Source organism: Sphaeramia orbicularis, chromosome 3 (genome assembly GCF_902148855.1).
Source record: "Sphaeramia orbicularis chromosome 3, fSphaOr1.1, whole genome shotgun sequence".
In the NCBI taxonomy this organism is placed as follows: domain Eukaryota; kingdom Metazoa; phylum Chordata; class Actinopteri; order Kurtiformes; family Apogonidae; genus Sphaeramia; species Sphaeramia orbicularis.
In genome coordinates, this window is record NC_043959.1 from 2,887,456 (window position 1) to 2,905,065 (window position 17,610).

Sequence of the window (17,610 nt, forward strand, 5' to 3'; positions counted from 1 at the left end):
AGAAAGCTCTTAAAAACGTATTATTGTATTTTCGTTTATACTGATTAGAAATGATGACATTGGTTATTCAGCTAATTATAAATTAAGTATAACTAATGAGTTGTATATATGTGACTCAAAAGTGATTTCAGGGTTGAAAACATTTCATATTTAATCATTTACTTATTTTAGTTCTACTGCTACAAACAGCATCCATAATGTCTCAGCAAATACACAGTGAATGATTAATATGATGAGCAAATGAGATGGAATAAATGAGATCGAAACATACAAGAGGCTCTTAAGCAATTTTCTAAATATTGATACGAAAACCCTTGACTCTGCACACACATGGTGCCATTAAACCCTCCCTGGGTCTATACTGTGTGTGGTAACGAGGAGGATAAATCATTAGCCCTTCGGAGCCCTCCCACCAACTGCAGCTGCCCCCCAAAGGCAGCACAGACCTCAATCTGTCAGCATCGCCACCACACAAACCACTCACAGACATTATGCAATGGCTCTCCTTCTCTGTCGTCTCCAAGTCATATTTCAACCACGGAACCAGGAAAAAAATCTCAGTTGCTCAGAAATCAAAATTCTACACTGATGATGTCTGACTCCACTGCACCATCATTTTGCCAAATGCAAAGAGAACAAATGAGATTATCTTTGAATTAAAACTCCTTATGGTGACTGGGGAAATGTCGTGCTGGATCTGGAGTTAAACTGAACACCTTGGGTGAAAACCAACAATCTTACTGGGCTTAAGCCACTGTGAAGTGACAGCCTAATTAACACCCTATCACTTGAAAATAGCAATCTATTGTGTCATCCACGGCTGCAAAAATCACTCAATGGACACAGGAAAAACTGCCACAACACAATTATGTCCCATCCAATCACTATGTGCAGTTGTATGTGGTATTTTATGTGGCTTAAATGACGTGTTAATTAAAGTTGCTGTTTCATCAACAAAAATCTAAACATAATATGCTCATTAATGCCTTTGAGTCATACTGTTGCACACACTGTGTGTACTCGCCCATCTCTGAATTTATAAGTACAGTAAACAGATGCACACTAACTACACTCTGGATGCACAGGAAGCATCAATCAAAGGTTATGTAACACCTTTTATTTGATTCTAATTTGTGTGTCTGCATTGAGATATGCTAATAGATAACAAATTTAAAAGGCAATGGCTACTGCCACAGTACTGTAGCACGAAATATCAGTTTGTCTATTGCCACAGAGCCAATCAAATGTTAGCATTTGTACTAGAGCCAATCATGGATACCGTTACATGAACTCATTGGCCTCTTGCTGCCACAGTACTGTGGTGATATATGGCATATACTTCGAGCATTCTTTTGTGCATTTTGCTACCACAGTACTGTGGCAATTGATGGAAGAAACGACAAATTAGTTAGAGTATACAGTATAGAATAGCGATTATTGCTCTTAATACTCTATTGTTTTATGATGTTCTTTGCTCTGTGCAGTCAGTGAGGCTGGAGAAGGTGGGCGGAGCTACATGGTAGATGCGGAAGTGTGCCATGTGACTTCTCAGTTCTGTGTCAGTTCTGTCAGTTCAGTGTATTGAGCGCTGTGGTCTGAATTCTGCACTCTGAATGTTGTCCCAGTGGCTGATTTATATCAATGTCGGATTTACCTACCGGCGCCCTAGGCACTGTGCCCCCCGCCCCTGTTTGAAAATCTTCAGACAAAAAAAAAAATAGACATGGTACTTTGATCGGGAATTGAACCAGAGTCTTCAACGTTCCAGTCCGATATGTTACCGAGTTAAACCTCTGCTGTTTCTCAGTCCAACCTATTTGCTGTCTGATTGCCTTGGTACTTTCTGGATGTAACAAGATACCGGTCTAGACATGATATAATGAGGGCACTGATTGGCTCTGTGGCAACAGACAAACCAATATTTTGTGCCACAGTACTGTGTCAGTAGCCACTTCGAATTTAAAAGATGTGTTTGTATAGCACCGCTAATTCAATAAAATGTTGATGTAAAAGTAAAATCATTTGAAGTACCACCTATTAACTGCATGGTAGGTATTCCTAGATGTCATTAGTTATCATCAAACTGGAGTGAGATATCACGAAATGCACTGTGAAAAAACAAAACAGGCTACAGATGGCCAGCAAAACTACACACAGCAACAGACAAAGGATCTTGTATTAATAGTGCTACACAAACAGAGTTAACAGGTGGACAATGAGAGGAACAGATGGGGAGAGAAGAAAGCACCACAGAAAACATCAGCAGTAACATTTAAAGCATGGCTTTACTAAAGCTTTAAATACAGTTAAAAATGGAAACGTCTGGTCAGAAATCAGCAGCCAATGAAATGCAGACAACAGTCTATATGTTAAATACTGATGCTGATCAGCAGCTAATACAGATACATATACAAAGGTGTCAAAGGTGTCAGTCACTAAAATGTATTTAAGTTAACATTCATATCTATTCCCCCACAAAGTTAATTAGATTTAATTTATAAGCAAAAGATATGGAAGCTTTAATGTCACACTGACAATATTTAGCTTCAGCTCTTTCCAGATGAGTTAAAATTTTGCGTTGAAAATATACCTGTAAAGGTTTAAAGAGGAGCTTATAACATTTCATGGGCATCTAACTATTTGATGCTGCGAGTCAATAGGACAGCAGAAAAATCATTAAATAAAATAAGGAGAGGCTAACCAGTTGTTTTGATTAGATAATTTTATATTCTATTCCTTGGTCATACTGTTTCTTAAACCCAACAGGTTACTCTTAGGGAGATTGTCTGCTGAACCAATTTGACTACGCTAACAAGCTAACATTTTAGCTAACTAGCCAATAAAGTAACATTTTATTATTCAAAGCAGCCAAAATCTAACAGTAATGCATTCACTGAATGGAGATTAGACTTTAATGGTGCAACAGACTTCTGCCTAACTAACACATTTCCCTGTTGCCTAATCGATCAAATGTTAGAAAGTGTTGAAAAATCTGCCAAAAATCAGGTCAGTTTCAGAGACCAAAGACATGTTCTTTTGCTTTGTCATCAACACAAATATTTATAATGTTTACAGTCATCGAAGCAGAATGAAACCAGAAAAATATTCAAACTAAGAAGCTAAAATGAGAAAAGCTGTGACTTTTAGCAAAAAACATTTCTTAAAAATGTCAAGTGTTTTAAGAGACGTTTTTAATGTTTAGTTGACAACTAATTAAATCATCATAGCAGGTCTAGACCTAACCTGTGCCTTTTCTTTTTTTCCTTTCCTTTTTGCCCTGGCTTGTTGGTGTAAGTGAACCTAAATGCACTTTCCATGCAACTCAGAAAATCTAAGAGAAAAGAAACTAAAATGCAGACACAGGCGACATGCATGGTGGTCAGACTTACCTCTGAGCAGCTCGGGGGAGTCCAGCGCGTTGCGTTAACCTCTGACTGCAGCAGTCCACCAGCCTCTTCAGGATATACAGGCATTCCCTAAAGGTGGAGAAGAATGGGTAGTGGCTGAGGATGCACAGTGACGTCAGCGTGCTGTTGCGGTTCCTGGCCGCCATTTTGGCGGCGCTTCGTCTGTGCTGCGGGGACTTGCCGGCATTTAGCTCAGCACCTGGTTGTCCGCCCTCTTCTCCGGAAGTGGGAAGGGGAGCAGTATCAGCATTATTAGGCGGTGATAACACCGACGCAGGGCCTCCTCCACTGCCATCAGAGCCCTCGCTGGCGGTCTCCGCCCCCTGGGCTGCTGTCTCTATGTGACTGCTCTTGTCTCCACGGCTACGGTGATGCCCTCGCTGAAAAGAGCGGTAAAAATTGACGCAGATTCCATAACGAGTGATTCCTGAGTCCTTTTCCGTCAGTGTGAAAACAAATGAGGAGTCATCACGAAGGCTGACTCGGCGCTGGCGTATGCTCAGACAACCTTCTGGTTGGCAGAAGAAAACCACGTCTGGTGGGAGTGGGAAGTCGTGGTGGTCCTCCAGTGGGTATCGGCGGAGGAGTTGAGGCGTCTGGGCTACACTGTCACTACTTGGTTGCCTGGTGAATAGATGGACAAAATCATTTTGTTTTCAAAGAAAGAAAAAAGCTTAATTAGGTTTCCTATAGCTCAAGACATCAGTTCCATGTGCAAACATGAGCTAGCATGTTAACACCACCTAACTTGAGCTGGAGATCCAAGTACTGCTGACAGTGATTTCAGACCAACAAGAAATTATACAAAACTGAAGTTTTCTAAAAAAAAAAAAAAAAAAAAAAAAACCTTAAAGGATACAGGAACCTAGATTTTTGAGACAATGTGTGTGCCCCGTGTATATCAGCTGTATCTGGAATTAATAAAGAAAACAGCTGATATATTTCACTGCCCAGCCAAAAAAAAGTCAGTTTTGGACACATAACTGGTGACAGGAAATACCTGCTTTTGTCACATACAGAGAACAAATCAGCATTCAAGTATAGATCGAGTGGCATAATCAGCACAAAGTTAAAAGTTAAAATATGGGTTAAACTAGTTTTATTATTCTAATCTGACAGATATTTATTTCAGAGGGATTCAGTAATTTACAAAAAAGAAAGTATATGTTACAAAAAGCCAATCTTTTTCATCCCTTTTCACACAGTTAAATTTTTCTATGCCTTTCGAAAGATTAGTTTAAGGCCTTTTACATTTTAAGGCTAATTAAGGCTTTATTTCACATTTATCAATTTGGCCACTTTTAAAACTCTATTGGATCTTGGTAGTAGATAACTTTTTTTTTTCAGTAGTAGTAGTTAGTAGATAACATAATGACAAGAATTGAAGTCTTAGGTGTGACATTCATTTCTATGTGTAGAAATAGAGGGTAAACTTGCCATCTGATCCGACAGCAGCTCTCAAACTGCCCTAAAGCAGTTAATGACCAAATGTTCCAGTGAAGATGCTTAATGTCTAACGGACAGAGCCGGTGGTTCCTGGACACTTCTGAGATTACACCATGTACATGTGAATCAGCCTTTCCCCCTGAAGCCACTTCACAAATAATGTGCTACTATTATTTAGTAGTCATGCTGTATCATTTGGGAGTAAATGCTACATCAACCTCAAAGCACCAAATTCAAAGTGTTAATGTATTTAATGAACTACTGAGACGAACAATTCCCCAAAAAATGTCCAGTCATAGCAAATAACGAGGGGCTTTTAGTCACACTGGGTCCTGACTAAACAAAAAAACGGCTGAAAAGCTGTGTTTACGAGGACATGTTATTACAAGCACAAGGATTTCTGCTTATGTGCTTATCTCACAGACACCACAAGGCAGCTTAGAATTCTGGAAAGAAAATTAGCCATAATGTTCTTTTCTGCTTCAGCTGATTACAAGGTAAACAATACATGAACACAATACGACAGGGCACAAGCTAGAAGGTTTGCATTTAAGGTTTATGCTGTTGTTGTGAGTAGTGCTGTTTTGCCTGTTCAGTGTGTACAGTGAAAACATACTTTACTGCAAGTATGTTTTGAAAATTAATTTGTTGGGGTTTTTTTTTTGCATTTTTGGGTCATTAGATTCAAGCTGTTGAGTTGAGGTCACCATATCTCCACCATCTTACTTTGAACTAGATTTACACCTTTAACAGGGATTTAACAGTAGTAGTTAAATGTGTGGCCTCTTTAATCCCAGGGATTTAAATGACCATGCACACATTCAGTGTATTATCCAGTGGATCAATAGGTGGAACGGACTACTCTGAGGGATCGACTTGTTGTGCAACATCCCCATTATTACATCATTGCATTAACTAACAATTTCATAATATTGCTGCTATTACAGAACTGTTTAGTAAGAGATAATTCTTACATCAAAAATATTAATCTGAAAATTATTCGATGAATTTGAAAATTATTTTATTGATTTGGCTGAATTAAGTCCTTTAGATTCTATAGCTGGAACTGTGTCAACAATTGACTGGAATCAAGAATCAGAATTAAGAATTCTACAGTGTCATGTTAGAGTTTGTAACAGTCTATGTTACATATTGTAAATACATTTTAAGTTTGGTTGGATTCGATTTAAGTTTGTAGTTTTCCTTTTCTAAATATAAATAAGCATAGAGGTAGAGCTATAGCCTATGATGACAGATACATGTTACTGGATCTTCCTCTGCTCCTACTGTCAAGATATTTTATTGAGCATATTTGTATTGCATATAAACCTTTTTCTGTTTTGAATTTAGTAAAACATTGCAAAAATTATCCTTTTCACTTATTGCATTATATCATGAATGGATAATACAGGTAGGGCTGGGTATCATGGCCAATTTCCTTAATCGATTCGATTTCGATTCATAAGGCTCTGAATGAATTAATTGCGATTCGATTCGATTCAGTATTAATTGATTAATTCAGATTCATTCAGTGATACCAAAGTACAATTTTGAGTTGTAACTTGATTATTTGACTACTGCAGCCATGCAACACAGAATCAATATTGATATTAGAAAGGAAATAAATATGATATTTCATCAGTAAACAGATGACTCTGCTCTGAAATAATGAACAGGACACAAACATGTCCATGTTTCTCCAGTGGATCAGAATGGACTTCTTCTTCATCTTTATTCTGTTTTATACCTGCTGCTTCCAGCCTTAAGGCTCATTACTGTCACCCTGGGGCACTGACACCAGTTTGGCCCCTGAAACAGAATCATGTTGGGCCCTTGGTACAAGAAACTCACTGGAGGGGAGGGTGGGCGGAGCTTCATGATTTCCGCTTTACTATTCCTCTAACTCCGCCCTCAGCCACAGGTGATCCAAGTTCATATTTCTAGAACGACTGGCTTCTGCGACCCACCTCCACTCGCCACTTCCTCCGCACTGCGGGTTCCAGTTAAAGGACTGAGAGGACCTCCTGCGGAGGGGCCTTGCCCACCCTTCCTCCACGTTCCTCCCACACCAGAACCGTCGCGAGCACAACCAAGACTCTGCAAGGGCCTCGCGAGAAGGAGCCGGCTTCGCTTCCGCGTCTATGGTTTCTGGATCATTTACTCGCAGTCCTGCTCTGAAAAATCAATCTCATCCACCATTAATCGATTACGCAAAATTAAAAACAAATCGATCCGAAATCGATCAAATTGATTTTTTTTACCCAGCCCTAAATATAGGTACACCCTTGTGGAAATCTAGCAGTTAAAAATGTTGGATGTGCAGATGTGCAGATTATTTCTAAACTGATGGCATGTCCAACACAACTGTGTCTGTGTGAATGTTGCAACGATTTCATGAACTCAAACACCAAAATGTGATTAATGAAACAGCTGTTTTGAGCAGTACATTAGTTTTCATTTGAAGGTCCAGTATTGTAAACTGTAGACAGGTACTGAGGGAGGAGGGAGCATATAGAGTTTTTGATTTTAAGCGTAGAAACAACCAGATGCAAGCATAAAACAAGACTCCGACACAAATTTGAAGAACATGCATGAGCATGCACAAACCTTTCATACTGAACCTTTAAACTCTGTCAAAACCACTGACATTCAAATGATTCTACCATTGATAAAGAACTGACAGCTGGGATGCTGTCTACAAGTCTCTGTATGGCTTTGTGACATTACAATTTTGTACCGAACTCTTCCTGTCTGTCATTTAATCTCTGATGATCCAATGACACTTTTTATGAGAACAGTGGCTGTAAATGGATTCTTTAGAAACTGTCCTTTTTTCTATACTCAAGTACACACCACTCCTACATGTAATCTTCAGAGTCAGACTGGATTCTTACCTTGCTCCAACCACCACCAGGTAGTCGAGAAGGCGAGGGCACATTTTCTTTTTCTCCATCTTGGATTGAGTGTGGCTCTGTAAGTCACAGCATCCAGGATTTATGCTCCCTCTGGAGTCAGTGTTGCCACTCCATTACACCTGGAAAAATTCAGATGTGAAGGTGAAAAATAGGTCATATATTACCATCATGATGGTTTAAAAAAAAAAACATCCTGAAATACAAGTGGAAAAAAAACAAAACAAATTGTGTTTTAAGGAATGTCTTCATGTTGTATGACCCAGTGAAAAAAGATGACACAGACCTCCATGTTAGAACACACTGGGTTTAATGTGGTTTCCTGGTACACTATACTTTACAGTAGCCTCAGCCACTACTTCAACTTAAGTACTCTCCACAGAATGGTATTCAACCCCCACACGACAGCGGGTGGTGAGACTAACAGCATGATATGTTTCTTTTTCTTTATTCAGAGTTTGGAAAAATTGGATTTTCTAGTTGAGTAAATGCAAAGAAAAATATATCCATGTAGTGTTACGATGTACACAGCTGTTCAAACAAATAACAAAAGAGCCACCAAGAAAGTAATTTCCTCTTCCAGCGCTAACTCAATAGATCAGGAAGATACAAGGTGTACTGAAGCTGTACTGAATTATGTTTTATCAGTTGAGACAACAGCGAACATGAACATGACCTTTTAACACTTATCTTCGTTTTTATTACAGTCTGTTGGTTCTATGAAGGGGTAAGTTGATATAGAATTAATAAAGACAATATGAAGACAATTTATTTCTTGTCATCAAAAAGCACTGTTGGTGTAACTGAATGACACTGCAATATCACACTCTTTTTAACACAGGGAAAGTGAAAAAACACAATGTCTAACTGATGTAAAGCAAAACCAATGCATTAACAGCTTTACCATGCAACAGAAAAGAAGACGTGTGACACACAAGAAGCACTAACATTAACCATTTAATCACATACATTATGGAACAGAATCCAACTACAATGACTGGGCCAACGTGTCCTTTTAAGTTCTTTTGGATAAAATGGTTTATTCAGTCTCAGTGATACTGAGCTTTACATTTTTCTCCTCCTATGGTTTCTTTGTTAGGGCAGTAGTTCAGGAACTTTTATAGCTTCAGACCAGTTAGAGAAAGCAGGCGTCTCCTTGGGACGCAAACTTCAAAAATATGTTATAAATTTCCATATGAAATATGATATGAAAAAAATCATATCACAATCATTTTTTTCATATCAGACAATATCAATATGCATCACTATATAAATCAAATCACTATTTTTGTCAAGATTACATTTTCTGTTACTCATAAATTAGCTGTGAAGACATCAGAAGGCTATTTTTGATTTAGCTTATGATTTATTTTCTGTCAGAGGTTGAACATGACAGATGTGCTGAAGAACATTATACAACTGTTTCAGATAAATAAAACAGGTACATATATTTAAAACTAAACTACAAGTCTGACCAGCAGGCAAAAGCTTTCAAGTTTTAAAAGAGAACACAAACAAAACAGGCAATCTTCACAAAACAATAAAAATGCGTGGTAAATGCATGGGGGTGCGTTCCGTAACTGCCGTAACTACCGTAACTGGCATATATCAAAAGTGAAACTTAACATGCTTTGAGCGTCCGACTCTATGGTTAGGCTCTGGGCTTCTGTGCCTCTGTTGTTCGGCAGAGCCGAAACGGTTCACACCTTACTTTTCAGTAACCTGGTCACCCGAGTTCTCGGTCAAATTTTCTCCTGAAGGAACACTCATTATCTCCCAAACATTAGCGTGTGTGCTGCGGCTGGCTCTTACTCCTGTGCTGTGTACGTCAACCTAACTTGACGTGGCTCTAGCGTGACTGGTTCAGTGCAGCACTACTTAATTATGATTGGCTGTTCTTACATCTGCACAAACATGGCTGAATTTATTTGATTGAAATTGTATCAAGGATGTCTCATATTTCTATCGAGGAAAAGTTATTTCACAATATATATAGTTATCGTTTTATTGCCCAGCCCTACCATAAAACTACAATTTTATGGAGTCTCATTTGGCAGTGTTTGACTTGTGTAATCTTACACAATGAAGTGGTGCAATGAGATCATTTTATGGAGGATGAACACTTCAGTTCAGTCACTCTAAGATATGATAAGAGGCTTAGGGGCCTTGGTGTAGAACAATCAGCCCCCACAGCTCCTACTATGCCCCATTCACCCTAATACCAACAAATAACTGCACAAAACTCAAACAATCTACAGATGTCTTCAATATGCTTCATCTCACAGTTACACAGGTACAAAGCAGCATATTTTCACCAAGACAGAAGATGCAAATGAACAGCTTGTTCTTGCAGCAATTTGTCAAAAAGCTGATTCCATTAAAAACAGAGATGAGACAGCAGGCTGTAAGTACAGCCACTCTGGGTGTCTCATCAGTTTAAAGGATCAGGGCATTGGACAAATACTGGCAGAGGTGATAAGACTGCATAGGCAATTCAATGTAAAAAACACACAAACCAACGGGAGTGGGATTAGTTAATAAGGATTACCTTGTACACTAAGACAACTGCATTTCTACATTCCTACAGATATCTCATGGCAGTGCAATATAAGCTGCAATGTTATGTGATATAGTATTGATCCCCACAGAAAACATTCCACTGCTGCACATAGCAGATATCAGTGGATAAACTGACCTGCTTCAGCTAGATTTACCACATACATGTAGAACAGCTTCACAGTGGACATTTTACAATAAAGAACATCTGGTGGCTGCAGTAATTTCTGATCCATCAAGAGAGTGAGAAGAGAAAAATACCCCTGCCTCTTATGCAACAGATTTCTCTGGGCATGACTAGTCCTCTCAAACATTACAAAATGGCAGTTCCGCCTCCAAAACATGGACAATAATTGCATCTGTAATGCATACATCTAAAAACTACTTAAAAAGTGTAGTGAGCTTATTTATTCTGTAGCGACAGGACCTTGTTGAAACATAACAAACACCAACAAATGCCACATTAGGCTGTTCTTCAGACACCCCACCCTGAAACACAAACACTGTGACACACAGCACTTCCTCGGTGTGTCGTATAGGCCCTGCACTGATAAACTAATGGAACTCTGAATGAGACTATGGTTCAGGGAAAGGCTGTTTTAGGTATAGAATTACTGACTCTCTGGTACTTAGGCCATTAACAAACACACAGTCATCTTCACACCAGGGGTATTTTAATTAATTAATACTTAGACTAAATCTAACAGTGGGACACAATAATCTCTGTAAAATATAATATAAAAAATAAATATATTAATATATTAAGTATAAATAATTTTTTTTGACTTGGTTCTAGTTAAAGTAGCCTAAATATTAACATGTTAGAGCTGGACCCAAATGTTGAACTATTTAAATATTTGTTCACCTTTTAGCCATTAATTATTGAACATTCACTATTTTCCACGTCAAACTGTACATTGGCAAACAGTGGTGTAATACTGTAGAAGTCACCACTAGACATTCTTTGTCGGACCACGTTCTATATTAAACAAGTGCAGCCTTTGTTAAGATTTGGGGGGGGTCATCTTGTGCCTTACTGTGGCTGGGCTAGTGGGGTTATTTCAGTCTGTTTACACTGATTCCTTATAGAGTCTGCCAGCACTAAAAGTGTCCAGTTTGATCATCTTAACTTGTATAACTCTGTGTTAACAGTTTTCTGGTACTGTGCAGTCAGAATTAAAACATGTTAATGTTGTGTTCAGTAAGTGAACATCTGACTTATGGTGAGTCTGGATCATGAGTGGCAGCATCACAGATGATATTACTGAAACTATGATGCTCATTTCACCACTTTATGTTGTTCTTTATCTGCTATATTATTAAGCCTCCCATTCACTTCATCACACTGTGTGTTATTTGAATGTATGCTGGGTTTTCAAAGCTTTGACAAGTGAGTGGTTAACGGTGCTGAGATGAACAGAAGCTTTTGAATAAGCTTTGAAAAAGCAAAAGCTTATGGGTAAAATATCACTGCACAATATGAGACCTCTAATAAAAACTGGTCTTATATTTAATGTCATGCATTAGTGTCATCTGACCATTTCCTGGTTCAATAAATCAAAGTTTTCCTCATAATACCCAAAAATCTCAAACTGAAATGTAATAAACTTGCTAAATACAGGCTATATAAGCCTACAAAAAAATTCCATTACACTACATATATGCCATCTACATGTCCATTAGAATTAACTATATTGAATTGGTGCAGAAAAGTTCGTAATTTCAGTGTCACTCCTAGAACAGATGAAGGTCAGTCAGCGGTTTGTCTGGATGTCACTGTGTCCTGTTTCCACAGTGGTGTCCATGTCTACTGGGCACATTTCACACAGAATGCATGTTAAAGTAGCTTTAGTAGCCTTCATTACATAAATGTGATACAGACTATACTATGTGTCTAACTTTTCGTTTAACACTGACAGAAACAGTACATTTTAATATATTTTTTTTAATGTTGAAAAAAAAAAGTCACCAAAAAGTCATAATTGTATCTTGTGAAGCGTGTATTTGGATACAGCTCTGAAAATACTCCAAACGTAAAGGCGTCATTACATTTTACCAATTACAAATTAAATTCAGGAGTCAGCGGTGCCACCAGACCAGGCTTAGTCATAACGATAAGGGCAGACAAATGAGCCATGAGAGGGACACTCCAGTCACACATCCTAACAATAGAAATGACCCCTGAAACCACAAAACAGCTGAGCAGTGGACAATAGGGCTGATTTTATCACAGGTAGCTTTAATTAGGTCTAAGAACCCAAACTGAGGAAAAGGGCACATTTAAAGACTGACCTCAGAACACACCCTCGACTGGTCTAATGGAGCACGGTGGGAAAAAAAACACTGACATTCATTTAAACTTAAGAACCAAAAATATTTTAAACACCTCCAGCATGGCCACTACACCTGCAGAATATACCGTTAAAAATGTAATGTAACATCTTTTGAGCTTACTTAAAGCTCTTACCGAGCCGTTTCCTACTTCACAGGATTAACATAAGGAATGAAGAGGTTGGTTAACGCTGTCCACTGTGACAATATTTGATGTGTGCTCTAATATCAGGAGACACAGTTCCAACTCACTACACACTCTGCCAACGTGTCTTGTTGATTCAGCTTTAACTCCGCAGTCATCACAATTATTCCAATACATGTACGCCAGACACCAGCGAGCACAAGGACCAGCATTACCTGTCATGTAACACTGATAAATCTATCTGCTCTAGTGAGGAAAAACACTAGATTTTTCTTTTGAGCAGATTGTTCTTGATACAAGCAACAAGTATGTACTGGACACAAGACTCTTGCAGCAGCTGCAACCTCTCTCATTCCGAGAGCTACAGAAAGGAAATGATTCTACCAGCGTATTAATTATTCCAGCAGTGAGACGAGAGCTCTAACCTTGCACAACACAGCCCTCTTTATCTTGCAAAACCATCAAGACAATGAATCAACATGCAGGTCTGGCAACATGAATGCTTCCTGGTGCAAAGCCAAAATGGTTGTTTTATGAAGGAGCAGAGCTGGAGGTGGACTAAGCTCACAGATGCACAACCACAGGATTATTTTCACATAAGAATACAAGAACACCACTTCAGTGATTGCATTAAATGAGTAAGCTTGGCATACGACATTAGCGCTCTCTCTCTGTAAAAAATTAAGAGATAAAAGAATCACCAAAACACAATAAAACCTTCAAAGACTGTAATGCAGGTTAACACAGCAGATGAATGTGGCCAGAGCAGTCTGTAGGCACCACTCGCCAGTTATGCAAGACTGGAGATGGATGTGATTCACAGGCCTCCAACATGAACAGCATCTCTGCTCAGTCACAATGACAAGCAATGACGATGTACAGTATAAAGATGGCACCTCTGAATTGAAGGTTTCTTTTAGTCATCACACACAAATGGAATGATGCATACACTATCAATGAATTGAAGAATTTTCCATTTTGTGCTTTGTGGAGGCCTTAGGTGTTCTGACATTTTTGTTATAGATTTTTTTTTTTTTTTTGCTTAATTTTGGGCCTAAAAGCCTATTATTACAATCTTTAGAAAAACTAAAAAAAAAAGCTAAATAAATCTGCTAATTGATGACGAAAACACAAAAATCAAATTTTCCAGACAGTTATACAACCCTCAACTTTAAAAGGGTTATTTGTAGAATATAAAAACACTGTTTTTACACAGATCCTAAGCTGAAAAAATGGGTGGGGGGTGGTGTTCTGAGACAGGCATTCAGAATGGAAAGAAAGCCACTGGTACTGTTTATTAAATTATAAATTTCAGATTAAAATCTGCTCATATTGAACAGATGTTCAGAGATGATCTCTGTGTTCCAAGGCGCAGAATGAATATATGAACTATGTTTGTTCTCTGTCAATAAAACTGCTTATAGTAAAATCACATTACCAACCTTCATTTAGCAGCAACACAGTGCTAGTCTCTTCTCATATATTTTAATGTTCACTCCTATTACATTTCTAAAAGCAGCTTGGTTTGTATTAAACGCTTTCCAAACTAATGCCTCTTTGTTTCTGTGGAACATACAGCACAAAGGGAACTTTATGAGTATTGCATTACAGCAAAGCTATTTTTCACTATTCAAAAACAGGTTTTATCTTAATACATTCAACATCAGCTGAACACAGGAGGTCGTAAACACAGCAGAGAAACTGTACGTATAACACATGGCCATTTGTCAATTATATTGGATTAGTTTAGTGCTATATTTTTCACGTTACAGACTAATTATATTTTATGACCAGTTATGTTGATATTATCATGTCTCAAGTCGATAATATGGAATCTGCGTCTGACTAGTCCTCAAAATATGACTCGATTGATAGATACAATGTACAATGTACCTATCAATCGACAGTATATATAGATTTCATGATGAAGTCCACTATGTATTGGATACCCAGTTGTTCACTTTGCTGACAGTAGAAGCTATTTTTGCCATAACCACACCATTATTGCTGGAAATCAAATTAAATACTATTTCTGGAAAGCTATAAATCCTGTGACGGATATTTATTTACATATTAAATACACATTTAATTTTCAGATGCCTGTATGACATCCTACTGACAGGACAATAGGGTGATGTTCCATGCTCCATGTTCTATGAATACACCAAACCACTGAAGCAAATTCGTAGTAATGTGAACATTGTTTACTTACATGGCATTAAACATGATTCTGATGTTTAAGGTGTGACAAAACAGTCTACAACATTATTTTCAATGACTGTCATGAATTTAGATTATATACTGTAGGTGTATAGATCAGAGTGAATGGTATTTACAAGGGTTAGCTGGGACTTTAATAGGACAAGACAACTGTGGACATAAGAGTAGTGACAAAATTGATAAATAATTACAAACATCCTGTTCTGGGCTCCATATGTATTCCATGTAATTATATTAACTCTGTGTCTGTACGAATACATATTAAAGGCATTTTAATGATTTTTTCCACATTTTTCCACAAAGAAACTGACATCAGCGACAAATTTCATGAAAAATGCATTTTACACTGTGAGTGCTACATTTAATGAAACAACACATTGCTGATTATGACATACACACTGACTCTGTCACAGTTCCCTAAGAAAAAAAAATATGTAACACCAGTGACATCAAATAAAAGCATGTATGAAAATGTGAGATACATGACTAGAATTCTGAGAACTGGAAGGAGACCATGGATTTAATCAGGCACCTTTCCTTATAAATGCATAGCTATGTTAAAGGAAGAAATCAGATGTCATCAATGTGATTTTTGATATCATCATAATAACAAATTTCTGTTTCTGACTGTGCCATTTGCACTACAGATATGTTTATTATTTACATATTAAAGCAACATAAATGGTAGAAAATCCTGTTAATCTCCTCAAAACAAATACAGCACTTAAAATCTGCAAATGAGTGTGGGATAACCGAGCATATCTGTGGAGCTTCAAATAATATACATATGAAAGCAAATATTGCTCATTTCATAGCTGGTACCAGAAGGTGTGTTCCAACAACGTACGGTTTAGGTTTACTAAATTACCTTATTTATATATGACGTGATTAGGGACAGAAAATGGACGATTCCTCACCATGACCCTTTACAATGACATACTGTTATGAACATATAGTGTTTTTACGCCTCAGTGGCTTATACTAGTGGGGGATAGGGGGCATTTTACTACAAGTCACTGTGAAGGTAAGAGTAATGACAAACAGGGGAGGAGGACAGACCGAATATTAGGTCAAATAAAAAAGGCAACACTGTGTCTGACAGCGTTTTCCGTGTTCTCTTCGCCAGGCCACAGCTCATCCTACACGTTCACCCCATCAGTGCATCATCTCACCTCCTCTCTCCACTAGCTTTATACTTTCCTACGTCACTGATGGATTAGCTAGCTAGCTCCATTAGCCGCTACCAGTAGCATCCATGACTAGTCTAAACGACAATAAACGGCAGCCTGTTAAATGCGACCAACATTATTAATAGCTGTAAATGAAGGAAAAATACACGCCACAAATGCGACAGTAGGATGAAGGACACAGGGGAGACGTTAAATATGAAGTGACTAGCTTACCTGCTGACATTAGCCGAGCTCTCTGCTAACGGTCGCTGTGGGGAAGGCTGCTGATGACGGCCTGGGTGGCGCGTGCCCTCCTCGGTCACGGGGAGAGGAGGCAGCGCGCGAGTGTCGAGCTTTGTTTGTGCCGGATGAGAGTCGATCATCGGAGACGGAGGACGACCAGGCTTCTGACCGAGCTAAGTGTTCGGTCCCAGCCGTCCGTGGTGTAAATGCATGATGGGAGCTGTAGCTGTGCTCCGTCAGCTCCAACAACCTGCCTTCACTACATCCTCCTCCTCCTCCCCCTCCCCCTCCTCAGCCTCAGCCTGCAGGAGCTCCGCATACGGAAGTGATCCAAACAACAGCAAAAAAAGAAAAAAAAAAAAAAAAAAAAAAAAGAAGTGTTCCAAACAACAGCAACAAAAAAAAAAAAAAAAAAAAAAAAAAGAAGTGATCCAAACAACAGCAACAAAAAAAAAAAAAAAAAAAAAAAGAAGTGATCCAAACAACAACAACAAAAAAACAAAACAAAAAAAAAGAAGTGATCCAAACAACAGCAACAAAAAAAAAAAAAAAGAAGTGATCCAAACAACAACAAAAAAACAAAACAAAAAAAAGAAGTGATCCAAACAACAGCAACAAAAAAAAAAAAGAAGTGATCCAAACAACAGCAACAAAAAAAAAAAAAAAAAGAAGTGATCCAAACAACAACAACAAAAAAACAAAACAAAAAAAAGAAGTGATCCAAACAACAGCAACAAAAAAAAAAAAAAAGAAGTGATCCAAACAACAGCAACAAAAAAAAGAAGTGATCCAAACAACAGCAACAACAACAACAACAACAAAAAAAAAAGTGATCCAAACAACAGCAAAAAAAAAAAAAAAAAAAAAAGTGATCCAAACAAAAAAAGAAGTGATCCAAACAACAATTAAAAACAAAAAAAAGAAGTGATCCAAACAACAGCAACAAAAAAAGAAGTGATCCAAATAACAGCAACAAAAAAAAAAACAAAAAAAAAAGAAGTGATCCAAATAACAGCAACAACAAAAAAAAGAAGTGATCCAAACAACAGCAACAAAAAAACAAAAAAAAGAAGTGATCCAAACAAAAAAAAAGTGATCCAAACAAAAAAAAGAAGTGATCCAAACAACAATTAAAAACAAAAAAAAAGAAGTGATCCAAACAACAGCAACAAAAAAAGAAG

At 37.9% G+C, this 17,610-nt stretch overlaps 1 protein-coding gene across 32 annotated transcripts in view; it reads right to left on the minus strand.

Annotated features, from left to right (window-relative positions):
• Nucleotides 1-16,733, minus strand: part of madd (MAP-kinase activating death domain) — a 71,980-nt gene extending 55,247 nt beyond the window's left edge. For 25 of the 32 annotated variants that reach the window (XM_030129342.1, XM_030129326.1, XM_030129318.1 and 22 more), the window contains exons 1-3: nt 16,421-16,733; nt 7,748-7,887; nt 3,390-4,031 (exon numbers count right to left, since the gene is read on the minus strand). In XM_030129342.1, the coding sequence (XP_029985202.1) occupies nt 3,390-4,031; nt 7,748-7,806 (701 nt within the window). In that variant the 5' untranslated portion in view covers nt 7,807-7,887; nt 16,421-16,733. The remainder of the gene's footprint in view (nt 1-3,389; nt 4,032-7,747; nt 7,888-16,420) is intronic. The other 7 variants (XM_030129340.1, XM_030129343.1, XM_030129269.1 and 4 more) reach the window with 1 other exon arrangement.
• Between the last annotated feature and the right edge of the window lie 877 nt (nt 16,734-17,610).